The 26,305-nt window shown below is 39.6% G+C and overlaps 1 protein-coding gene across 2 annotated transcripts; it reads left to right on the forward strand.

Moving 5' to 3' along the window:
• Positions 1 to 484: 484 nt before the first annotated feature.
• SLC17A2 (solute carrier family 17 member 2) lies at positions 485 to 25,059 on the forward strand. Of its 2 annotated transcripts, XM_032649241.1 has the most exons (12): positions 485 to 541; positions 7,220 to 7,330; positions 9,169 to 9,380; positions 11,221 to 11,454; positions 11,540 to 11,627; positions 19,587 to 19,673; positions 21,032 to 21,150; positions 21,273 to 21,434; positions 21,935 to 22,067; positions 22,153 to 22,300; positions 23,091 to 23,216; positions 24,389 to 25,059. In XM_032649241.1, the coding sequence occupies exons 2-11, from the start codon at positions 7,303 to 7,305 to the stop codon at positions 23,197 to 23,199; spliced, it is 1,320 nt and encodes a 439-aa protein (XP_032505132.1). In that variant the 5' UTR covers positions 485 to 541; positions 7,220 to 7,302; the 3' UTR covers positions 23,200 to 23,216; positions 24,389 to 25,059. The 2 variants fall into 2 exon arrangements, with proteins under 2 accessions (XP_032505132.1, XP_032505130.1); XM_032649239.1 differs by lacking the exon at positions 485 to 541 and having other exon boundaries at positions 7,303 to 7,330; positions 23,091 to 23,181; positions 24,389 to 24,523.
• Positions 25,060 to 26,305: the final 1,246 nt, after the last annotated feature.

Genomic DNA, 26,305 nt, shown 5'->3' on the forward strand with positions numbered 1-26,305 from the left:
CTCATTTATTGAGGACCTATTACTGGTTAGCATATGTATTTCATTTTATTTGCCCAATAACCCCATGAGTTGAGCATTAAGCCCTTGTTATACTAAGGTAGAAACCAGTTCAAGGAGGTTAAATGACTTGTCCAAGGCCACAGAAAACACTAGGAAGTGAAGGTGGGGTTGACCTCATTCCTCCAGTTCCAGGAGCCCTGACCTTTCTTCCACATCATGCTGCCTCCCCTTCAGGAAAAAGTCGTGTTGACTTTTTCAGCTGTCTGCAGACTTCAAAGCAGAAAAAACATGGTGTCATCTTTTGAGATATTCTATCAGCGAGAACTTGAAAATGAAGTTAAAAATTAAGCGGCAAAGCCAAACCCAGGCTCTCTGCTCTGAGAGCGTAGGGCTAAACCTAATGCAGTCTGCCTGCCGTGTGATGCAATATTTATCCTTGTGAAATTGTGGAATTATTTGAAAGAGAAGAAGGGACAAAAATGCCTTCTTTCTTCAAGGTAGCCTATAGTCTAGGGCTTACAATACTGATTTAATGGTGAAGGTAAGTGCATTTCTTCTTTTGGGATCAGAGGATAATTACTAATCAATCAGAGATCCATTAAAGGGAGGGAACAGTTTAAGGGAAAGTCAGAAGAAAACATTGTCAGCAGCCTAGGGATCTCCACCTGGGAATATGGTTTCTGATTTCAAAATGAAGAAGAAACTTTCTAAAAAATGTAATTGACTCAGTCAAGACCCTACAGCAAGGTTTGAGAGGCCACCAGTGTCAATGGACTCTGTGGACAATTGTCACTTCTCCAAGGATTCCGTAAGTATTTACTGTGACACCTTGATGAATCAAACAGGCTTTGGCTGCAGAATAAAATACTGGATCAGAACTAACGAAGTTTGGGATTGGGGACTGTGATTCATGGGCCTTTTCAGATTTCTGTGTATAGTTGAAATTGTCTCTCAGGAAAAGGAGAATATGAACAAGGTTGTGGATAAGATTGAAGGCAAGAAAACCTCTACATTTGTGGAGATCACCTGGTTTGTTGCCCTCATTGTACAGCTGAGGAAAGGTGCCCCAAGAGATTATGGTTAGTACCTATCAGTGCTGTGATGGGAAGGCCTAGGGGAAAAGACCCAAGGAAGGTGCCCTCTCCCATCCTGCCCAGGGAAAACCCCAATTCCATAGCAGAGATGGACTCATACAGGCCTGGAAGACATAACCTGAGGTTGTTCCTTGGAGGAAAGGTGCCCAAACACTCCTGTGTTATTTCTTGGTGAGCAGAGCTGTGAGTCCCCTGTGGGCAGGGCCCAAGTTGCACCTTAATTTTGACCTAACCCTGCCTTCTAGGATTACCTAATATTGGTGCTTAATATATATATATATATTTTTTTTTTTTTTTTTTTTTTTTTTGCTGTACGCGGGCCTCTCACTGTTGTGGCCTCTCCCGTTGCGGAGCACAGGCTCCAGACACCCAGCCTCAGCGGCCATAGCTCACGGGCCCAGCCGCTCCACAGCGTGTGGGATCTTCCTGGACCGGGGCACGAACCCGTGTCCCCTGCATCGGCAGGCGGACTCTCAACCACTGCGCCACCAGGGAAGCCTGCTTAGTACGTTTTTCTTTTTCTTTTTTTCATGATTACGTTCACATGAACTAACAGCATGATGTAAATGACCTACTGGAATAACCAATTTTGTTCCAGAACTACCAATCTTTCAGAAAGGTAAACAGGTGATAAAAGAGGCCTCAGTTTGACTAGCATGGAAGAAATTACTTCTTGGCATGTTCTCTGGTGTTGGTAGCAAGGTGCATCCCTTCCATGTCATCCATCTTCTGGATTCTAGTCCAGAAGAACCCACTTCTAAAAGGAAACATTTAAAACCAATTTAACAATCAATCAAAAGCATTTTTATAGAAATTTCATTTGCTGTAAACCTGTATTTATTAATCTGAGAGGGCCCAAGTGCCAATCTTGTGACTACGTATTATTATTTCTGTTGTTAATATCAATAACATTTTACAATGTATGATATTTTACATTGAGAAGGCGTGTCTCATACCTTTGTTTTCATTCCCAATAGTCCTGTGAAGTAATATTATCCCCATTTTTCCTATGAAACTGTGACAGCTCTGGGATCTTATAAAATCTGCTCTGCTTTACTCAGACTGTAAATGACAGAGAAGAATTGGTCCTTGGATACCCTTTGACCTGCAGGTTCCTGCTCTTTCAACCACGTGTAACATTTACTTTGAGTAAACTAGGGGACTCGGCTAACAGAGGTGATGCAAGACAGGCTCAGTATTAAGGGAAATCTAAGAGCAACAGAAAGACCATTATAACAAAATAGTGAGTTCTAGACTAATAGTAAGAGGACAAAATTATTTTGTTTATGCATGTCATCTTGTCTATGTCTATATTATTTTTATACCAAATATAACTCTATTTTGTGTCATAAAATTATTTTTAAAGTATAGAATTTTTATTTTACTTAATTTTAATTCATTTTTTCCGTGTCTATTTACAGGTTTTTTTTTTTTTTTTTTTCTTTTGCAGTATGCGGACCTCTCACTGCTGTGGCCTCTCCCGTTGTGGAGCACAGGCTCCGGACGTGCAGGCTCAGCGGCCATGGCTCACGGGACCAGCCACTCCGCGGCATGTGGGATCTTCCCGGACCGGGGCACGAACCCGCGTCCCCTGCATCGCCAAGCAGACTCTCAACCACTGCGCCACTAGGGAAGCCCCTATTTACAGCTTTGACGCTAGGATTCACTATTTTTTAGAAATGTCACTCCTGAGTAGGAAGGTCCTTGACAATGTTTATAATTGGGCTAAAACTCATTCCACTGTCTCTAAGTGATATCAGTTATGCCAATTCTCAGATCCCATATTATCATATGCTTCTGTGATTATTTTAGAAAAATAGTTGCCATTACTATGTCACAGAAGGACCCTCTTTTCGATTGGTTTGGGATGTCTGCCTGATTTCTGCATTTGTCTCAAACACAGGAAACAGGGCAATTAACAACTGAAGTTAGCTATTAAGGCAAATTTCAAAGTAGCATTTGAAACGATGAAAGCCAAGGTAGGGATGGCAGCAGATGGAATGGGAACTGAAGGGATGGGTTTGTGATATAATTCCACTAATCAAAAAAGCAAGAAAGGGCTTCCCTGGTGGCGCAGTGGTTGAGAGTCCGCCTGCCGATGCTAGGGCACAGGGGTACGTGCCCCGGTCCGGGAAGATCCCACATGCCGCGGAGCGGCTGGCCCAGTGAGCCATGGCCGCTGGGCCTGCGCATCCGGAACCTGTGCTCCGCAACAGGAGAGGCCACAACAGTGAGAGGCCCACATACCGCCAAAAAAAAAAGCAAGAAAGAGTAGTCTTTTTTTTTTTTTTAATATTCAAAACTCAACCTGAAAGTATTTTCATCATCAAATTTCCTTCTGGAATAAATGATTAAAACTTAATTTAAAATCATAGATAAACAACAAGGGTATACTTTAGAGCAGAGGGAATTATGACAATTATCTTGTAATAACTTAGAATGGAGTATAATCTGCAAAAATACTGAATCACTATGCTGTACACCTGAAACTAATATAATATTGTAAATCAACTATACTTCAATTTTTTAAAAAAAACCTTAACTTAAAATCATATAAATTCCTATCTGGAATACCTTAAAATGAAACTACCCAATTGTATTTTAAGCTTGTGCTTAAAATATGCCCATAAAGAGGAAGTAGTATTAATAGATAGAAAAAAGCAGTAGTCTGGGCATCGGGAGACCTGGTGCTGACTCAGTATACTCTGTGACTCGAAGCAACTTTTCAAGCATTCTGCACATCAATCTCCTCATCAAAAAGAAAAAAAAAGAACAGTTGGGTCAGAGAATCTCCAAGTCTCTTTCAGCTCTAGAGCTCAATGTTTGTCAGATTGGTTGGAGAGGTTGGTGGGAAACCTTTCATTGGAGTACAAGTACTTGTAGCTGAGTGTACAGTTGAAAAATTGCCTTCTGCCAAGTCTTGGGATCTTACATAACAAGAGAGATCAAATAGAAAATGGTCCAAACTCCGGGTCAACCAGGTGACCGCTCCCGTTTCTTCAGCTAAGATCTGAGTGTAGAGCCCTGAACTGAACTCCTGATATCATCCAGATGTTAGCAGGACTGGAAAGCCTTCCAAAGCACAGCAAAACTTTTTGACCTACCTCCTAGAGAAATGGAAATAAAAGCAAAAATAAACAAATGGGAATAAATGGAACTTAAAAGCTTTGCACAGCAAAGGAAACCATAAAAAAGATGAAAAGACAACCTTCAGAATGGGAGAAAATATTTGCAAATGAAGCAACTGACAAAGGATTAATCTCCAAAATTTACAAGCAGCTCTTGCAGCTCAATATCAAAAAACAAACAACCCAATCCAAAAATGGGCAAAAGACCTAAATAGACATTTCTCCAAAGAAGATATACAGATTGCCAACAAACACATGAAAGAATGTTCAACATAATGATTTCTCACTAATCATTAGAGAAATGCAAATCAAAACTACAATGAGCCACATCTTCTTTATCCATTCATATGTTGATGGACATTTAGGTTGCTTCCATGTCCTGGATAGCACAGGTAGATCAGCTTTGTGACCACATAGAAGGGTGGGACAGGGAGGGTGGGAGGGTGGGAGATGCAAGAGGGAAGAGATATGGGGATATATGTATATGTATAGCTGATTCACTTTGTGATAAAGCAGAAACTAACACACCATTGTAAAGCAATTATACTCCAATAAAGATGTAAAAAATAAATAAATAAAATGAAAACTACAATGAGGTATCACCTCACACCAGTCAGAATGGCTATCATCAAAACATCGACAAACAATAAATGCTGGAGAGGGTGTGGAGAAAAGGGAACCCTCTTGCACTGTTGGTGGGAATGTAAATTGATACAGCCACTATGGAGAACAGTATGGACGTTCCTTAAAAAACTAAAAATAGAACTACCATACGACCCAGCAATCCCACTACTGGGCATATACCCTGAGAAAACCATAATTCAAAAAGAGTCATGTACCACAATGTTCATTGCAGCTCTATTTACAATAGCCAGGACATGGAAGCAACATAAGTGTCCATCGACAGATGAATGGAGAAAGAAGATGTGGCACATATATACAATGGAATATTACTCAGCCATAAAAGGAAACAAAATTGAGTTATTTGTAGTAAGGTGGATGGACCTAGAGTCTGTAATACAGAGTGAAATAAGTCATATAGAGAAAAACAAATACAATGTGCTAACACATATATATGGAATCTAAAAAAAAAAAAAGGTTCTGAAGACGTAGGGGCAGGACAGGAATAAAGACGCAGACGTAGAGAATGGACTTGAGGACATGGGGAGGAGGAAGTATAAGATGGGACGAAGTGAGAGAGTAGCATTGATATATATACACTACCAAATGTAAAATAGATAGCTAGTGGGAGGCAGCCACATAGCACAGGTAGATCAGCTCAGTGCTTTGTGACCACCTAGAGGTGTGGGATAGGGAGGGTGGGAGGGAGATGCAAGAGGGAGGAGATATGGGGATATATGTATATGTATAGCTGATTCACTTTGTTATAAAGTAGAACCTAACACACCATTGTAAAGCAATTATAATCCAGTAAAGATGTTTTAAAAAAAGCACAGCAAAGGCCAACATGTTTCCTGGTGCTGACATTCTCTTGTTGGCAACTGGGCATCTATCTGTGTACATTGTAACAAAAAAAGAAAATTTCAAAACTCAGATGGGGTGATCTTGTTCTCAAAATTCTAGAGCTATTTGGCAAGTAGAAAACTATCCTGACTGGCTTTATGAAGCCTAATTATTGTCCCTTCAAAGACACTGAGTATAAAATAACTACTAATTGTTCAAAAAATCACTTGATAAGTATGGAAAATCATAAAGAATTACGTGACCACAGTGTGTCTGCAGCCCAGAAATAGCCATTGCTGGCACTTGTGTGAATCCATTTCTCTCTTCTTGGATGTGAGTGTATCAACACAGGCATAGTGCTTGTTTTGTATACTAGAGTACAGGCATTTCCTTAATATTATTCCATATCTTTGAAAACATTATTTTAATAGTCCACTATAAGAATCTATTAAAATTGACTCACCAAACCCTTATGGTTAGGTTAATTTGTCTCCAATATTATGTTGTAATAATACTGCAAAGAATATTTTTGAACAAAATTCTTCACCTGTCTTTTTCATTATGATCCTCCATCCTCCATTCTTAAGTGTGCAGATAAGTCTTGTTAAATTTATGTGCAGAAAGAATGCAAAGCTTTGAATGATGCAGTATAAACATGATACATGTGTTTGTGAGGTCATGGATGCTTCAGTTGAGGAATGACTGCAAAACTTATGATATTCTTAGCACGAGGATTGTACCTAAAAGAAATAAATGTATGAATCCGCAAATGTTGAAATGTATGAATATAAAAGAAATAAATGTATGAATCCGCAAATATTGGGGTACAGGTATCAAATTAGACATGTCCATTTTGAAGTCATGAATTCTCTTTACCTGTCAAGTAGCTGGATTTATTCATAATTATAGTAGAAAGCCCTCATTCAGGTGATTTGAAGAACTTTTCAGCCCAGTAAAGTGTCCAAGTTGTGTTAGCGAAGACAAGAATAAACATTTTAAACCATTAAATACTATTAGTATCATATATATGTGTTATGCAATGTCATTCTTCATGTTCAAAGAAGGAACCATGGGACTTTGTTCTGGTTGTACGGAAAGATGTACAGAAACATGGCCAAAATGAAAGAAAGGGCTGCTCTGGAGCTTTCCTCCCCAGCTCTTGGGCTTAATCTTCCTGTCTTCTGACCTTGCCTCAAGCCATAATGCACCTTACCTTTGCATGGTTCTCTGTGGTTTGCAATTTTCTCATTCAGTTCTTGCAGCATCACTCAGAAAGGAGATTTATTTTTATTGAACAGACAAGGAAATGGCCAATTAGAGAATTTAAATGACTAGCTCTATGTCACTTAGCTGGGACTTAGATTTCTTATAAAAATAGAGTCCTCCGTAAGCATAGCAATAAGGAAGCGTACTGCAAAATGTAAATCATATACCTGTGTTGGGTCAAAACTTTCACTGATGATGAGAGAATGCAACATTAACATGAGAAAATTATTTGTGTGTCTTGTTTTGGATTGTTCTTCTTCCCCATAGATAAAAGCCCGGCGTGGTAAAAGAGATTCAGGGCAGAGGGAATCTCCCCCACAAAGTGTGGTACCATTTCCCAGAGGAGCCAAATGGATGAGAAGCCTTCCACCAGGAAAGGTAAAGTCACCTCTCTCTCTCTCTCTCTCTCTCTCTCTCTCTCTCTCTCTCTTTTTCTTTAAAATTTATTTATTTGGCTGCACCGGGTCTTAGTTGCGGCATGCGGACTCTAGTTCCCTGACCAGAGATCGAACCTGGGCCCCGCTGCATCGGGAGCATGGAATCTTAACCACTGGACCACCGGGGAAGTCCCAAATCACATCTTGTATTTGCAGGCTACCTTATGGAAGAGTGGAAGTTTTATTTCCACATCCTCGTTCTGCATTCCTTCTCCTTTGTTTTTTATCAAGCCTCCCTGTTGTGGAGATTCTCCCAGTATAACATTGGACCAGATCCAGCCCCTCATTCTGTTACCTGCTACTATTTCCTTAGGGAGCCCCAATGAGGTATCTATGAGAAATTACGTCAAATGATCACTGAATCCCAGGACATAAGGAATGGAATGAGTCCAGAAAAAGTCATTTTAAACAAACCCCTAACCCATATATGAGTTCCTGCTACAATATCTTTGCTATGTAGCTGGTTATTTCCCATGAGCTTTGGAAACCTCCAGTAATAGGGAAATAATTCTTTTGCAGGCAACCAAATCTCATCCCTGAGCCTATTTGGCCATTAAAAATTATTTCTCCATTATATATACTTTTTTATATGTTTATCTGTTTCTTCACAGGTTCTCTCTTTGTTTCTCTTTAGTCCCATTTCACCAAATGTGCAAAAAAATTTAATCCATCATTCACATGGGAACCCTTTCAATATAGGCCCATTGTTCCACTTCACAGGGACCTAAAAGAATGTGTTGCTCTTGTAACAGAATGACGGTTCCTCCAGTACCGTATCACCTACAAACAGTAAAAATGGTTCCCCATATTAGTTTTTTTTTAAGCTGAATATATGTGAAGGCAGAGCCTAGTGACATCCAACAAAAATACTTCCAAGTGAACATTACACTAAGGAGTTAGTGGTTGTGCTCATTTATACACTATATATCAGGTATTTTAAAAGAGAGCCCTTGGGACTTCCCCGGTGGCGCAGTGGTTGAGAATCTGCCTGCTAATGCAGGGGACACGGGTTCGAGCCCTGGTCTGGGAGGATCCCACGTGCCGCGGAGCAAGTAGATCCGTGAGCCACAACTACTGAGCCTGTGCTCCACAATAAGAGAGGCCGCGATAGTGAGAGGCCCGCGCACCACGATGAAGAGTGGCCCCCGCTTGCAGCAACTAGAGAAAGCCCTCACACAGAAACGAAGACCCAACACAGCAAAAATAAATTAATTAATTAATAAACTCCTACCCCCAACATCTTCAAAAAAAAAGAAATAGCAGAAAATTTCGAATTAGGCATGAGCATGAATTAAAAATAATAAAAATAAATAAATAAAAGAGAACCCTTGGATGGTAGCTTAATTCAAAGGCAGCTCTCTAAGTATAAACTTTCAAGCTTTATGGTAGATGTATATGCAAAACAGATGGGACCACAGACTTGAGACTAGGAGACTCAGGTTCTGTGACTGGCTCTTCCCCATCTTCCTCATTCACTTTATTTTGGAACAATGTGACATAAATGCCTTCATTTAATTTTTCTTATATTTTCATCTGCTTCCCACACCTCTGAAAAAAGGCCGTATTTGTTTCACTTTATGGTAAGATCCCCGATTTATTGTCTTGAAGCCAACTAAAGAATATGACAAAGAAGGGTTGTAGTTATGATTATTTCGGTGAAAAAAGATAGTGGGACTGCATGAAATCATCTGTAGTTTTCTCAGACTTAGCAGTGGGAGAAATGGAAAGAAGGTGATCTCAGTCAGGATACTCACTGCAGACATCTGTGTTTTTCTCTAGTTCCTGAATTCTGTTCATTACGCTATGGACTGGCTCTCATCATGCACTTCTCAAACTTTACCGTGATAACCCAGCGTGTGAGTCTGAGCATTGCAATCATTGCCATGGTGAATAGCACTCAGCAGCCTGGTTTATTCAATGCCTCCACAGAAAGACCTCTTGCATTCACCCTCAATCACTCCAACAGATCCACCAAGGAGTTTAATTCTGGAGTAAGTATAATGGAGAACAAGGCTCTTTGTTGAGAGGGAAAACCCAGTTTGAAAGGAAGAATTGTATCTTGATTCTGTGGCATATAGAAGCATGAATTTTCAGTGGCAAACTAAAAAGGACTGGAAGTATTTTTCTTTGAGATATTGCTTCTCTGTGATTAAAATAGTCTCACTGAGATTATTATGATTACAAGGTTGGGGGTAGGGACTATAGGAAAAAATTGTGAACACTTCTAGAAAGGAATAGATTACTGGGTATCTTCAGTGAAAAACTAGGCACTAGGATGTATCTAAGCACATCCTTCTGCCTGATTTTAAGCAGGTCTCTGTACTTTTCATAGTCTTTGAGCCATTTTACAACTCAGTAAGTTCTATATAATAAATAGTAATGCAAATGATTCTTGCCCATAGCTCTGCAAATGCATTTTGTTCTGAGAAAAATCAATTGCTACTCTCCTCCACTTGCCTCTCAGTTAAATAAGCCAGTTTTGCTATATATTTAAAATCGATTTCAGCATTACTTCCCACTTATAAATGTGTGGGCCTTTGAATTCTCCTTTGGGCCAGTTGTAACATCTTACCAATTCCCCCATTAATCAATGAGTTAAATAAAATCTTTATTACATGTTCGTTTTTAATTTGTATAAGAATCATGATTATAACCCATTTAAATTTTTTCTTTAAACTAACATTTATTTTACATTTCTAAAGTCATCCTCATATTTTATGATTTTGTTACCTTGGAGCCAGCTTACTTATAATGACCTCTCTGTCTCCAGTCTTTCTTCCATCATTCATTCTACACATTCACACACCTGTGCTCAAGAATCCAGAATACCTTCAAGTCACGAACTCCTCTCTTGAGATGCTGTACTTCTCCAGAACCTGGGCCCACTTCTCAGCACACTCATGTCTGCTCTCAATGACCCAGGGAGAGTCTTTGCTCTGAGCAAGTTAGAGTCCTGGTTAGTTTCACTGGGTATCATTCCAAATACTGCAAGTCCACTTTTGCTGTTTTTCTTCAATAAGAATGAGTTTTCCTATTTCTCTTTACACAAATCATAGGCATTCTTCAAAGAATGGTTCAAGTACTCCTTCCTTCCTGGGACCTTCCCAAAATTGTTCTTCCCTTTTCTTAAAGTCCCTATTTTACTGCCGTTCACCCTCAAACTTGAATTCTGACATGAGTCATATATCTTGTATTATTTATAGTTATTTTAAGTGGACAAAATATTTCATATTTTACATTGTTTGGCTCTTTACTTCAATTTATACCATGATGCCATGTATCTAGTGGTCTACCAAAATTATTTATTGGGTTACATCAGAAGAAAATGTGATCTTATTAATGTGTAATATGTGTCTTAGGAAGTCACCTCTGCCAGGGCAGACCATGGTTCCTAAACTTGGTTTTAGGGACTAATTTTGATAAGCATTCAGTAAAGATGTGTTTTCCTTATTATTTAAAATGAGAGTCAGCATGTCACCTGACTTATTTACTAGAACCAAAATAGTTAAAAGAAGCTCTTTCACTATATTTCATTTACATCTTCCTATCAACTACCTATGTAATCATTTCTTTATCTCTTTTCTTCTTCATTTCTCTATTTTTTTTTCCTTTTCTTCTTCATTTCTCTATTTTTTTCTCCCTCTGAGAGGAGCAAATTAGAGATATAATTGGTTGTTTGGAAAAGGTGGAATATTTGTTTGGTAAAAAATGGAGGAAAGCCAAAATTGATATTTTATAGGAGGGTCAAAACCCCAAGCAGCTCTGGCTATAAATTAGAATTTTTATAAAAGAAATTCTTAGCAAGAATTTTCCTTTTTTTTTTCCCCCCAGGCCTCTGTATATGAATGGAGTCCAGAGACTCAGGGTATCATCTTTAGCTCCATCAGCTATGGGATAATACTGACTCTGATCCCAAGTGGCTATTTAGCAGGGATATTTGGAGCAAAGCAGATGCTTGGTGCTGGTTTGCTGATCTCCTCCCTTCTCACCCTCTTTACACCACTGGCTGCTGACTTTGGAGTGGTTCTGGTTATTGTGATTCGGACAGTCCAGGGCATGGCCCAGGTAGCCGGTTACTTTCTCATTCTGTGCGGGATATGGATTCCTGAATTCTACTAGAGATCAAGAGTCTTAATGATTTTCATTTCAGGGAATGGCATGGACAGGTCAGTTTACAATTTGGGCAAAATGGGCTCCCCCACTTGAACGAAGCAAGCTCACCAGCATTGCGGGATCAGGTAAGGATATGCATATAGATCACAACTTTGTAATCTGCTTCACCCTATTACATCTTTCCTTCTATGCATAGGATGGTTTGGGGGACAGGGAGAAAAGTGCTGGAAAAATATTCAACAATGTAAGACAGTCACATAACAAATAAGACAGATACATCTGTGCTGTAAAGCCACTAAGACTCAGAAGCAGAAAAGACCATTGAGCATTGCGAGGGTAGTCAGAAAAGCATTGTAGGGAAAACTTTAGAACTTTAAGAATTTGCAAAAATAGAAAAAAAAAACCAAGTAAACTGCATAAACACCATTTTAGCAAAGATATGCAAATGAGAATTAAGACTATCAGTGGTAAGGAGATAAATCAGTCTGGAAAGTAGAGTTTCAAGAGCCCACATTATTCTGAGTTCTTTACTCTTCTGAGCTAACATTCACAATATCCCTTTGAAGATAACTTTTAACTCTCATTTTCTTTTCTTTTAAATTTATTTTATTTATTTTTTACACAGCAAGTTCTCGTTAGTCATCCATTTTATACACATCAGTGTATACATGTCAATCCCAATCTCCCAATTCATTACACCACCACACCCCACCCTCCGCTGCTTTCCCCCCTTGGTGTCCATACGTTTGTTCTCTACATCTGTGTCTCTATTTCTGCCCTGCAAACCAGTTCATCTGTACCATTTTTCTAGGTTCCACTTATATGCATTAATATACAATATTTGTTTTTCTCTTTCTGACTTACTTCACTCTGTATGACACTCTCTAGATTCATCCACGTCTCTAACAAGTGACTCAATTTCATTCCTTTATTAGCTGAGTAATATTCCATTGTATGTATGTACCACATCTTCTTTATCCATTCTTCTGTCTATGGGCATTTAGGTTGCTTCCATGACCTGGCTACTGTAAACGGCGCAGCAGTGAACATTGGAGTGCATGTGTCTTTTTGAATTATGGTCTTCTCAGGGTATATGCCCACTACTGGGATTGCTGTGTCGTATGGTAGTTCTATGTTTAGTTTTTTTAAGGAACCTCCATACTGTTCTCCATATTGGCTGTATCAATTTACATTCCCACCAACAGTGCAAGAGGGTTCCCTTTTCTCCACACCCTCTCCAGTATTTGTTGTTTGTAGATTTTCTGATGATGCCCATTCTAACTGGTGTGAGGTGATACCTCATTGTAGTTTTGATTTACATTTCTCTAGTAATTAGTGATGTTCAGCAGCTTTTCACGTGCTTCTTGGCCATCTTTATGTCCTCTTTGAAGAAATGTCTATTTAGGCCTTCTGCCCATTTTCTGATTGGGTTGTTTGTTTTTTTAATATTGAGCTGAGTGAGCTGTTTATATATTTTGGAGATTAATCCTTTGTCCATTGATTCGTTTGCAAATATTTTTTCCCTTTCTGAGGGCTGTCATTTCATCTTGTTTGTAGTTTCCTTGGCGTTGCCAAAGGTTTTAAGTTTCATTAGGTCCCACTTGTTTATTTTTGTTTTTATTTCCATTACTCTAGGAGGTGGATCAAAAAAGATCTTGCTGTGATTTATGTCAAAGAGTGTTCTTCCTATGTTTTCCTCTAAGAGTTTTATAGTGTCTGGTCTTATATTTAGGTCTCTAACCCATTTTGAGTTTATTTTTGTGTATGGTGTTAGGGAGTGTTCTAATTTCATTCTTTTACATGTAGCTGTCCAGTTTTCCCAGCACCACTTATTGAAGAGACTGTCTTTTCTCCATTGTATATCCTTGCCTCCTTGTCATAGATTAGTTGACCATAGGTGCTTGGGTTTATCTCTAGGCTTTCTATCCTGTTCCACTGATCTATATTTCTGTTTTTGTGCCAGTACTATATTGTCTTGATTACTGTAGCTTTGTAGTATAGTCTGAAGTCAGGGAATCTGATTCCTCCAGTTCCATTTTTTTCCCTCAAGACTGCTTTGGCTATTTGGGGTCTTTTGTGTCTCCATACAAATTTTAAGATTTTTTTGTTCCAGTTCTGTAAAAAATGCTCTTGGTAATTTGATAGGGATTGCATTGAATCTGTAGATTGCTTTGGGTAGTATATGTGCTGCCGAAGCGAGCACTGCTTTGGGTAGTATAGTCATTTTCACAGTATTGATTCTTCCAATCCAAGAACATGGAATATCTCTCCATTTGTTGGTATCATCTTTAATTTCTTTCATCAGTGTCTTATAGTTTTCTGTATACACGTCTTTTGTCTCCCTAGGTAGGTTTATTCCTAGGTATTTTGTTCTTTTTGTTGCAGTGGTAAATGGGAGTGTTTCCTTAATTTCTCTTTCAGATTTTTCATCATTAGTGTATAGGAATGCAAGAGATTTCAGTGCATTAATTTTGTATCCTGCAACTTTACCAAATTCATTGATTAGCTCTAGTAGTTTTCTGGTGGCATCTTTAGGATTCTCTGTGTATAGTATCATGGCATCTGCAAACAGTGTCAGTTTTACTTCTTCTTTTCCAAATTGTATTCCTTTTATTTCTTTTTCTTCTCTGATTGCCGTGGCTAGGGCTTCCAAAACTATGTTGAATAATAGTGGTGAGAATGGACACCTTGTCTTGTTCCTGATCTTAGAGGAAATGCTTTCAGTTTTTCACCATTGAGAATGATGGTTGCTGTGGGTTTGTCATACATGCCCTTTATTATGTTGAGTAGACTCCCTCTATGCCCACTTTCTGTAGAGTTTTTATCATAAATGGGTGTTGAATTTTGTCAAAAGCTTTTTCTGCATCTATTGAGAAGATCATATGGTTTTTCTTCTCCATTTTGTTAATATGGGGTATCACATTGGTTGATTTGCATATACTGAAGAATCCTTGCATCCCTGGGATAAATCCCACTTGATCATGGTGTATGATCCTTTTAATGTGTTGTTGGATTCTGTTTGGTAGTATTTTGTTGAGGATTTTTGCATCTATATTTATCAGTGATATTGGTCTGTAATTTTCTTTTTTTGTGACATCTTTGTCTGGTTTTGGTATCAGGGTGATGGTGGCCTCGTAGAAGGAGTTTGGGAGTGTTCCTTCCTCCGAAATTTTTTGGAAGAAGGATGCGTGTCAGCTCTTCTCTAAATGTTTGATAGAATTCACCTGTGAAGCCATCTGGTCCTGGACTTCTGTGTGTTAGAAGATTTTTAATGACTGTTTCAGTTTCATTACTTGTGATTGATCTGTTCATATTTTCTATTTCTTCCTGGTTCAGTCCTGGAAGGTTATACCTTTCTAAGAATTTGTCCATTTTTTCCAGGTTGTCCATTTTATTGGCATAGAGTTGCTTGTAGTAGTCTCTTTTGATGCTTTGTATTTCTGTGGTGTCTATTGTAACTTCTCCTTTTTCATTTCTAATTTTATTGATTTGAGTCCTCTCCCTCTTTTTCTTGAGTCTGGCTAAAAGTTTCTCATTTTTGTTTATCTTCTCAAAGAACCAGCTTTTAGTTTTATTGATCTTTGCTATTGTTTTCTTCTTTTCTATTTCATTTATTTCTGCTCTGATCTTTATGATTTCTTTCCTTCTGCTAACTTTGAGTTTTGTTTGTTCTTCTTTTTCTAGTTCCTTTAGGTGTAAGGTTTGATTGTTTATTTGAGACTTTTCTCATTTGTTGAGGTAGGCTTGTATAGCTGTAAACTTCCCTCTTAGAACTGCTTTTGCTGCATCCCATAGGTTTTGGATCATCGTGTTTTCATTGTTATTTGTCTCTAGGTATTTTTTGATTTCCTCTTTGATTTCTTCAGTTATCTCTTGGTTATTTAGTAACGTATTGTTTAGCCTCCATGTGGTTGTGCTTTTTACGTTTTTTTTTCCCTGTAATTGATTTCTAATCTCATAGCATTGTGGTCAGAAAAGATGCTTGATATGATTTCAATTTTCTTAAATTTACTGAGGCTTGATTTGTGACCCAAGATGTGATCTGTCGTGGAGAAGGTTCCATGCACACTTGAGAAGAAAGTGTAATCTGCTGTTTTTGGATGAAATGTCCTATAAATATCACTTAAATCTATCTGGTCTACTGTGTCATTTAAAGCTTATGTTTCCTTATTATTTTTCTGTCTGGATGATCTGTCCATTGGTGTAATTGAGGTGTTAAAGTCCCCCACTATTATTGTGTTACTGTCAATTTCCTCTTTTAGAGCTGTTAGCTGTTGCCTTATGTATTGAGGTGCTCCTATGTTGGGTGTATATGTATTTATAATTGTTATATTTTCTTCTTGGATTGATCCCTTGATCATTATGTAGTGTTCTTGCTCATCTCTTGTAACATTCTTTATTTTAAAGTCTATTTTATCTGATATGAGTATTGCTACTCCAGCTTTCTTGTGATTTCCATTTGCATGGAATATCTTTTTCCATCCCCTCACTTTCAGTCTGAATGTGTCCCTAGGTCTGAATGGGTCTCTTGTAGACATTTATATATGGGTCTTGTTTTTGTATCCATTCAGCAAGCCTGTGTCTTTTGGGTGGAGCATTTAATCCATTCACGTTTAAGGTAATTATTGATATGTATTTTCCTATGACCATTTTCTTAATTGTTTTGGGTTTGTTTTCGTAGGTCCTTTTCTTATCTTGTGTTTCCCACTTAGAGAAGTTCCTTTAGCACTTGTTGTAGAGCTGGTTTGGTGGTGCTAAATTCTCTTAGCTTTTGCTTGTCTGTAAAGCTTTTGATTTCTCCATCGAATCTGAATGAGATCCTTGCTGAGTAGAGCAATCTTGGTTGTAGGTTCTTCCTTTTCATCACTTTAAGTGTATCATGCCACTCCCTTCTGGCTTGTAGAGTTTCTGCTGAGAAATCAGCTGTTAACCTTATGGGAGTTCCCTTGTATGTTATTTGTCATTTTTCCCTTGCTGCTTTCAATCATTTTTCTTTGTCTTTAATTTTTGCCAATTTGATTACTATGTGTCTCGGCATGTTTCTCCTTGGGTTTATCCTGTATGGGACTCTCTGCACTTCCTGGAATTGGGTGGCTATTTCCTTTCCCATGTTAGGGACGTTTTCAACCATAATCTCTTCAAATATTTTCTCGGGTCCTTTCTCTCTCTCTTCTCCTTCTGGGACCCCTATAATGTGAATGTTGTTGCGTTTAATGTTGTCCCAGAGGTCTCTTAGGCTTTCTTCATTTCTTTTCATTCTTTCTTCTTTATTCTGTTCTGCAGCAGTGAATTCAACCATTCTGTCTTCCAGGTCACTTATCCATTCTTCTGCCTCAGTTATTCTGCTATTGATTCCTTCTAGTGTATTTTTCACTTCAGTTATTGTGTTGTTCATCTCTGTTTGTTTGTTCTTTAATTCTTCTCAATCTTTGTTAAACATTTCTTGCATCTTCTCGATCTTTGCGTCCATTCTTTTTCCGAGATCCTGGATTATCTTCACTATCATTATTCTGAATTCTTTTTCTGGAAGGTTGTCTATCTCCACTTCATTTAGTTGTGTTTCTGGAGTTTTATCTTGTTCCTTCATCTGGTACATAGCCCTCTGCCTTTTCATCTTCTCTATCTTTCTGTGAATGAGGTTTTTGTTCCACAGGCTGCAGGATTGTAGTTCTTCTTGCTTCTGTTGTCTGCCCTCTGGTGGATGAAGCTCTCTAAGAGCCTTGTGCAAGTTTCCTGATGGGAGGGACTGGTGGTGGGTAGAGCTGGCTGTTGCTTTGGTGAGCAGAGCTCAGTAAAACTTTAATCCACTTGTCTGCTGATTGGCGGGGCTGGGTTCCCTCCCTGTTGGTTGTTCGGCCTGAGGTGATCCAACACTGGAGCCTACTGGGCCTCTTTGGTGGGGCTAATGGCAGACTCTGGTAGGGCTCCCGCCAAGGAGTACTTCCCAGAACTTCTCCTGCCAGTGTCCTTGTACTCACGGTGACACACAGTCACCCCCCGCCTCTACAGGAGACCCTCCAACACTAGCAGGTATGTCTGCTTCAGTCTCCTATGGGGTCACTGCTCCTTCCCCTGGGTCCCGATGTGCACACTACTTTGTGTGTGCCCTCCAAGAGTGGAGTTGCTGTTTCCCCCAGTCCTGTCGAAGTCCTGCAATCAAATCCTGCTAACCTTCAAAGTCTGATTCTCTAGGAATTCCTCCTTCCGTTGCCGGACCCCCAGATTGGGAAGCCTGACGTGGCGCTCAGAACTTTCACTCCAGCGGGTGGACTTCTGTGGTATAAGTGTTCTCCAGTTTGTGAGTCACCCACCCAGCAGTTATGGGATTTGATTTTATTGTGATTGCGCCCCTCCTACCGTCTCATTGTGGCTTCTCCTTTGTCTTTGGATGTGGGGTATCTTTTTTGGTGAGTTCCAGTGTCTTCCTGTCAATGATTGTTCAGCTGTTAGTCATGATTCTGGTGTTCTTGTAAGAGGGAGTGAGAGCACGTCCTTCTACTCTGCCATCTTGAACCAATCTTAACTCTCATTTTACAAAGGAGGGAATTAAAGTATGCAGAGATTAAGTAAATTTCCCAGAGACAAATAAATAGCTGGCGGTAGAACTGAGATTTGAGACCCAGCAATTTGGTCCCAGAGTGTACACTCTCAATCACCATGCTACCCTCCCCCACCAGAGCTTGTGATCGTAAGGACTTGATAACTACCTCATTGCTATTTGCCCCAACTGGTAGCACTGAGAATGTGTACTTGAAGAACAGAACTGAGGGTCATCAAGCCTCTCACTCCCCAATCCAATGCATGGCTGCATCCTGCAGATTTTTACTCCAAAGCCACCGTCCTGTGTGGCTCCTTCCATTGCAGTTGTCAGCATCTCCTCTATCTACAAATGCTCAGTTGGTCTTCTCTCTCCTCTAGCTTTGTTTCCTTCAAACTTCTCATCAAAGCCAGGTTATCTCCCTAAAGCACAGACAGGGCATTTTTGCTAACCTGCTTGGGAATCTTCAGTGTGTGCCTTCATGATTACAGACGACTGACCTCCTTATTGCATGGATATAAAGGTGCTCTACCATTTGGTCCCAACCTGCCTTTGCACTCAACATCCCTCTGTAAGCAATGCTCAGACTGTAGCATGTATAGTCTGCACTTAAATTCTCTCTGGCTCTATTTCTACTGGCTCATTTTCCTGGAAGGTCTTTTGCTCCCAGCTTCTTTTACCAAAATTCCATCCATCCTACTCTTAGCCCATGTAAACAGTTTGTGAATCTTATCATCAGTTTTAATTTTCTCATGTATACTTTCAAAGAAAATTGTAGTTTTATTATCATATTTATATTCCACATTCTTTTTTTTCAAATTGCATATATTGGGACCCATTGAAGGGGTCATAAAATCAATTAAGTAGGTCAAAACCAGTATTTTTAAAATGAAACTGAATAGAATAGAATGGAAATTTTGGGAGTGAATTGCACACGGTAAGACTAAGTATTGATTCATGAAACTCTTGTTTGAAGTGTGTGTGTGTGTGTGTGTGTGTGTGTGTGTATTTGTGTATATATTGTGTTGCTGTGAAAGATACATTTCTTATTATGGGTCTCTGAAAAATATGTTCAGACTCCAAGGTCTACATTGTATTACACTTATAATAGAGAATTTTGTTCACGTTTTTCTCTGCAACTGGGCTGAAATCCCCTTGAGGTCAAGGACTTTATCTTATTAATTTTTGTAAGAGTTTCCTTTTCTGTTGCCAACCTCATATTGCCCCTGCCAGAATGTAACTCTAATTATAAGGAAATACTGGTGGGCTATGTTTGCAGAGAGTGTCTATGACAAACAAAGGGATTTGTATTTGGTCACATTGGAGTTAAGGAGCCATTGAAGTGTCAAGTGGCATATTGTTATTATTGATTATTTCTGATTACTTCTCATGACTTTATTGGGGGAGATCTGTGAGCTGGAAGAAAGACTCTCATCACCCAGTAATTCTAAGTCTGCCACCTCTTTGTTGGGACAACATCCAGGGAAGTCACTCAGTCTCAACCTTTGCTATTTTCCTCAGTGTTTTTTATCCCTCTTCTCTTCAGGGGCAGCGTTTGGGTCCTTCATCATCCTCTGTGTGGGGGGACTAATCTCACAGACGTTGGGCTGGCCTTTTATCTTCTACATCTTTGGTGAGTCACTTTCTCTTATCTCCTAACACCTCCACTTCCCAGGCATTTGTTTTTATGCTTACGTTACCTATCGCCCACATTCTTCCCATTTGAGAGAAAATGTCCATTGTTAAATGGGAGATGACGAAGAATGTTGAGGATTGGTAGATTTCTTAGTCTAGTCTAAGAGATGACCATCTGCATGGTGCTGACTTCTGAGAAATCAGGAGTGTAGCCTCACACACCCACCCCAGGCATCTTCTGTAGAATCTCTGCCACCACGTCTGAAACACCAGGTCTAGTTGCTCTATATGGTTAATATGTCAGAGCTGGTGAAGCACATTTTCAATATGTCTTCATATTTTATTATAATTATTATTTCTGCCAAGATGCCCTTAACCTATTTTGTACCAGGTGAATCTTGCAAAGCTCAAATTAAATGAGCTCACCTCCCTATGGAGACTACCAAGACTTATCCCATCAGATTAAGTCTTTCTGTCCTCTATGATGCTTACTGATAATTTCTTTTCTAGGCTGTGTTGGCATGTAATTATTTATTTCCCCTTCTCCCTCTCCACTAGATTATGAAATGACTGAGGCAAGAACTTCATTCCATATTTTTTTTTATCACTTTGGTACTTTCATAATGCCTGACTTATAGCTTTATAAATAAAAGAATGGATAAATCCAGTAATTGGAGGAAATTTAAAGAACATTAGTCCACAGAGTCTTTTAACATAGAACCTCTTCAGGTGACAAATCTCAGCAATGAGACAAGTTTCTATTCTCAATATGGTTCCAGCTAGGATGGCTTTCTCATTAATGATGCTAATCCCAGGTCATTTTTGTCCACACATGTTGATCAGGTACTGTCAAGAAATATTTTTCTGGAAATCCATAATGGATGTATTGTTTGAATACAAATAACACTGTCATTTGCAAATGTGTTGGAAAATTTTCCTTGCTACACTCATTTTATGGCAGGTTGTTTTGTATATGGATGAATACTTTTCTCTTCAATCCTGACTATTCAGATCTTCTAAAATAAGACAGTAATGTGTGCATTAAGAAGTTGTTGCTAATGACACACCACGATATATCCACTGGAGTCTGAAGAGTAACTAATCAGCTATACAGTGGTACGTTCATGCTCCTGCTCTGTCAAGAGGGCTCTGACATTGACAAGTGGCACTCTACATTTAGTCAAAAGGAGATTTGTAGATGAGTTGAGATGAAGAAGTGGGAAACTTTAGGTCATGATGGTGGAACAACCATGAATGGATATGTGTGTTTTGGGGTGATGTGTGCTACTTCAGAGGAAATTCCCTTCCCCTAGCACACAAATCTACCTGAAAACTAATTGGATCCCAGCTTCCCAGGTAGCATTGGCTGTGTCTGCTGTCTCCTGTGGTTCATGGTGATTTATGATGACCCCATGCATCACCCATGCATAAGCGTCAGGGAAAAGGACCACATCGTGTCTTCGCTGGCTCAACAGGTACAGTGCAGCCCTTCTACCTGTGGGCCATGCAGAGAGCTCCAGGGTAGGGTGTGGGGCTCTCAGGAGAGGCATCCTCTGTCCTGTTCTAATACCCATACTGATTAGATATTTCCTTTCAGTCCAGTTCTCCTAGACGATCTGTCCCCATAAAGGCTATGGTCAGATGCCTACCACTTTGGGCCATTTTCACGGGTTTTTTCAGCCATTTCTGGTTATGCACCATAATCATAACTTACCTACCAACGTACATCAGTTCTGTGCTCCACGTCAACATCAGAGATGTGAGTATGCTTCCTGTACTTCTATGAACATGATAATGGCAATAAGAAGAAACAGTTCTTTGCTGCCTACTACATTCTGACTTTACACATAACCACTCATTTAACCCTCACGATGATTGAGAGACATTGTAATGATTTCCATCACACAGGTGTAGAAATGGGGACACAGAGGGGAGATGACTTGCCCTGGATTACACAATTACTGAGTGGTAGAGCTGCTGCAGTATCTGTGTTCTTAACCACTCTGCAATGCTGCCATACTAGCTGATGCTTCAATTTCCCTTAGAAATGAGTAGTGCTTTTCTCTGGAGACCAGTGTAATGCAAGTTCTGGCTCTCTTACCTGAGGAAGTGTTCTCCTCATGTGGAAAAGGATGCTAATTTCCTTAAAGCAACTCCAAGTGTCAGGAGGGTGGGCTAATGGTTGGTCTGTGTAACTGATAAGCTCTGGTGCCATATGCGCCTCTGTAACTACTTACTGTATACATTTCCTCCCTTCAGAGTGGTGTTCTGTCCTCCCTGCCTTTTATCGCTGCCTCAAGTTGTACGATTCTAGGAGGTCAGTTGGCAGATTTCCTCCTGTCCAGGAAGCTTCTCAGATTAATCACCGTCCGAAAACTCTTTTCATCCCTAGGTAAGGATGCGGGGACTCGGTTAACCAATCCCTTTATCCACACATGGTCAGAGAAGTTTCCTGATGGTGTGTCCCCATTGCCCAGGGCTCCTCCTTCCATCGCTGTGTGCTGTCGCCCTGCCTTTTGTGGCTTCCAGTTACACAACAACTATTATTTTGCTGATACTTATTCCTGGGACCAGCAACCTGTGTGATTCAGGATTCATCATCAACACCTTAGACGTCGCTCCCCGGTAAGGTTTGACCTGTTTGTTCCCCTCCCCCAGGCCCTTCCGGAGGTTTAGGCCTCAGTCTTCTCGCAACTGCTTCCTGTTGTTGACACGCACAAAATGATGGCAGAGTAATAACAAATAACTAGAAATGTCAGTATGTGGCCATGACCTAAGGTGTTTTTAGAGAAACAGTGCCCAATCTTGGCCAGTAACAAGTAAATGAAACTTCCTTAGCTTCTCCACTAGAGATTAGACTGTGTGTTCTGGGAAAGGACCCACACACGTGTTTTGGAAAAGCTTCCAGAGTGTTGATGATATTAGCTACCACATATGTATACACCTGTCCTGAGCCAGATCCTATTCAAAGGACTTCTCACGTATCAACACATCTGGTCTGCATAACTACATGTCCTATTGTTATTCTTACTTTATAAGGGAGATGATTGAGGCACAATAAGTTTAAGTGACATGCCTGAGGTCACACAAGGGCAGAGCCAGGATTTGGACCCAGGCCGTCTGTCCAGTGTATGTTTGTCCAGTGTATGTTGTCTCATCCACTGCGCAAACTGCCTGCCGTGCTGAGATGCTGGAGTGGGAACCTGGGCTCCTGAGAGACAGAATTGTTTCCTAGTTGTTGAGTCGGTGGATAGGTGATTTCAGGTTTGGCAAACAGACATTGCCCTAACTATCTTGAAGTGAACAGAAAAAACTGCGTTAGGCTAAATGACTTTACTATTAGAGCTGGACTGCATTAAAATTGAGTTGCTGAAAAGTGATAGGCAGCTTTCTATATAAAATCATCTCCCCGCAGGTATGCAAGTTTCCTCATGGGAATCTCAAGGGGATTTGGGCTCATCGCAGGAATCATCTCTTCCACTGCCACCGGATTCCTTATCAGTCAGGTTGGGCCAGTTTACTGAACATCTGCAAGTGGCAGGTATTGTTTTAGGCACTGGGGATTCACAACAGGGCCTCTGTTCTCAAGGATTGTATGGTCTGATGGGGAAAATAAGCCTGGATGCCAACATAATTACTCTATTCTTAAGGGACTCTAAATCAGAGTCTGGTAGTTCACATTTCCCAGGGAAAGAGAAGTAAAAGCTGAATTTCTAAAAATGAATAGGTATTAGATTAATGAAAATGAGCAGTTCAGGCAGAGAAAATAGCACATATGACTTCCTAGAGGAACAAAAGTATGAAACAGCTCTTAGTTATGACCAGAGTGAATGATACATGTCAAGGATAAGAGATGAAGACACAGGATCAGAAGGGGAAGGTTATGAACAGTCTGTTCAGATTAATTCCAATTTCTAAAAAAAAATCACAAAATGGAAACTCAAAGGGTCCCAAGGCCAGCTTGAAGAGAGGTTAAATTTTGGGTGGAAAGAGAAAGGCTGTGACACAAAGCAGGGAGCATAGCCCGTGAGGCTTGCTCAGTACCAAGTGTGGGCTGGTAGGGAGGATGCAAAGGCAGAACTAGGCTGGGATGGCAGGATGACATGATCCAACTTACAGAAAAAGATTTGTTTTGTTTTCAATACATCTCTAGGTGATCTATTTTCAGGTTGATTTTAACCAAATTGCTAGGAATCCACTTTGACTATAATGCCAGAAATGAACTGTGACTTACAAGGGCTGGATGAGGAAAATCATACAGTCAGACCAAATGTAACTCACATCATATTGAGATGTCCATCCAGGGGGTTGGTGTGATTGATGTCAACAGTCAAAAACAAAACAAATCAGAGAGAGCACAAGAGTGAAAATCTTAAAGCTGTTGTTTTAGGCATAATTTTAAATGAGTAATAATGACATTTTCAAGAATGTTGAGATCCAAATTTCTAGAAAAACATTAGTGTAGGTTAATTTATTTGGGTTTAAAGAAAAGCTCATCCAAGCCAGAACCCAGTGTTCATTTTAGCATCCTCTTGTTTCCACCAGTTTCATAAAACCTTCTTTGAGAATTCAAGGTGCTCAGTGGTTATTGCATATTGTTCCCTAGATTCTTTGTGATCAGTGTTGCAATATACAAAATGGAGGATTTCTAGAACTAGTGGAGAAGCAACTGTGAGGCTGATAACTCTGTGTATTTTTTTTTTTTTCCTCCAGGATTCTGTGTCTGGATGGAGGAATGTCTTTTTCCTTGCTGCTGCTGTCAACATGTTTGGCCTGGTTTTTTACCTCACATTTGGACAAGCAGAAATCCAGCACTGGGCCAAAGAGAGGACTCTTACCCGTCTCTGAGGATATAGTTGCAGACTTAAATGTAGTACTGACCATTAGCTTTTTCAACATTTTTTACTTATCATCATTCTTTTTTCATATTCTTGGCCATAGGCTCAGCAGTTCTCAATTTCGGTTACATGTTAAATTTCCCTGGTGAGTTTCTAAAACATACAGATGAATGGGCTCTACTCAAGAGATTCTGAATGAATTGGTCTGGGATAAAGCCCAGATATCACTAATTTTTAGACACTCCCCAGGATTTCTAACATGCAGCCAGGGTTGACAAACTGCTAGACAAACTTGAAACATCAATTCCTGTTGCCTTTGAATTTTCCTTTTTGTAAGAAACTAGATAAAAAGCTGTGTGAAAATAATCACTGATAAGTACCTTCATGAGGGCGATTATAGACACAGAGAAGATCTACTAGAACCAGAGTTGTATGTTCTAGAGCTCAGCACAGAATTTTAAGGCTGTAATCCACAGCATTAACATTTTTATACACTGAGAAACATGGATGTTTATTTATGTGGTTACATTCTATTAAAATTCACATGCTAAAATTAAATGGGCCATTTAAAAATTATTTACATTAGGATTATTTCCATCAGGCAAAATAGATACTTATTTATCCTAGCTAATTTCCAGGAGATTAATAACCAGGAAATGACAAGGAGAAGATTAAATTAGGCTAATTGAAAATCATGGGAGAGAGAAGATAGAATTGCAAAGCTTACAATGTAAAAAGAATGGATGTGAAGGGAAGCAATATGGGCAGTTCTAGAAGAGACATCGAGATAGTTTGGTCCATAGAATGAAAATTAGAGGAAGATGACAGATGCATTTTCAAATGAAATGAAGACTTAAATGGAGGAGAAGAATACTGAAGGTATAACAAGATGGAAGAAATCATGGGACAATATCACACATCAGAGAAATTCCTTTTTAGGATTGAAAAAGATCATTTGACCTTCTCCAGATTTTCCTTATTTGCCCAAGATTCTCAGATACTCATCATCAACCCCAACAGGAATTAATTCTGTCTCCTAACCTTTAAAACACATCCTCTAGGTTGTCTCTACACAGAGAGCTGATGTCAGTTTTGCTGCAACTATTCCAGAGGAGAAATTCTTAGCATGTTTAGAAGCCAAGTAGAACCACAGAGACTAAAGCCTTGAGCTAGTTTAGCAGATAAAGAGAATCTCCTAGTGCAAATCCACCGGTATTTTTGAGCAGGTGCTTTAAAGAAAACAGATTGACAGGCTATGAGGGTGATACTGAGATAAGAACACTCTGGCTCTGTCTTCTGGGTATTTACAGTTTAGAGAGGGAGGAGAGTTTGTAGTAAACAAAATGAAGAATAAAAGAGAGGAGTAGTAAAATGAATTAAATTAAATATAGGCAAATTAAATACAGGCAAAAAAAAAAAACCCAACAGACAACACAATAGGCAAATATTTTGAACAAAGACTTCATAATGGAGAAATTCTAAGAGGCCTATAAACATATAAATCGGTGCTCAACTTCCTTAGACATTAGATAAATGAACATCAAAACCACAGTGAGGGCTTCCTGGGTGACACAGTGGTTGAGAGTCCGCCTGCCGATGCAGGGGAAGCGGGTTCGTGCCCCGGTCCGGGAAGATCCCACATGACGCAGAGCAGCTGGGCCCGTGAGCTGTGGCCGCTGAGCCTGTGCGTCTGCAGCCTGTGCTCCGCAACGGGAGAGGCCACAACAGTGAGAGGCCCGCATACCACACAAAAAACAACAACAACAACAAAAAAAAAACCACAGTGAGATAC

Source organism: Phocoena sinus, chromosome 11 (genome assembly GCF_008692025.1).
Source record: "Phocoena sinus isolate mPhoSin1 chromosome 11, mPhoSin1.pri, whole genome shotgun sequence".
NCBI classification, from domain to species: Eukaryota; Metazoa; Chordata; class Mammalia; order Artiodactyla; family Phocoenidae; genus Phocoena; species Phocoena sinus.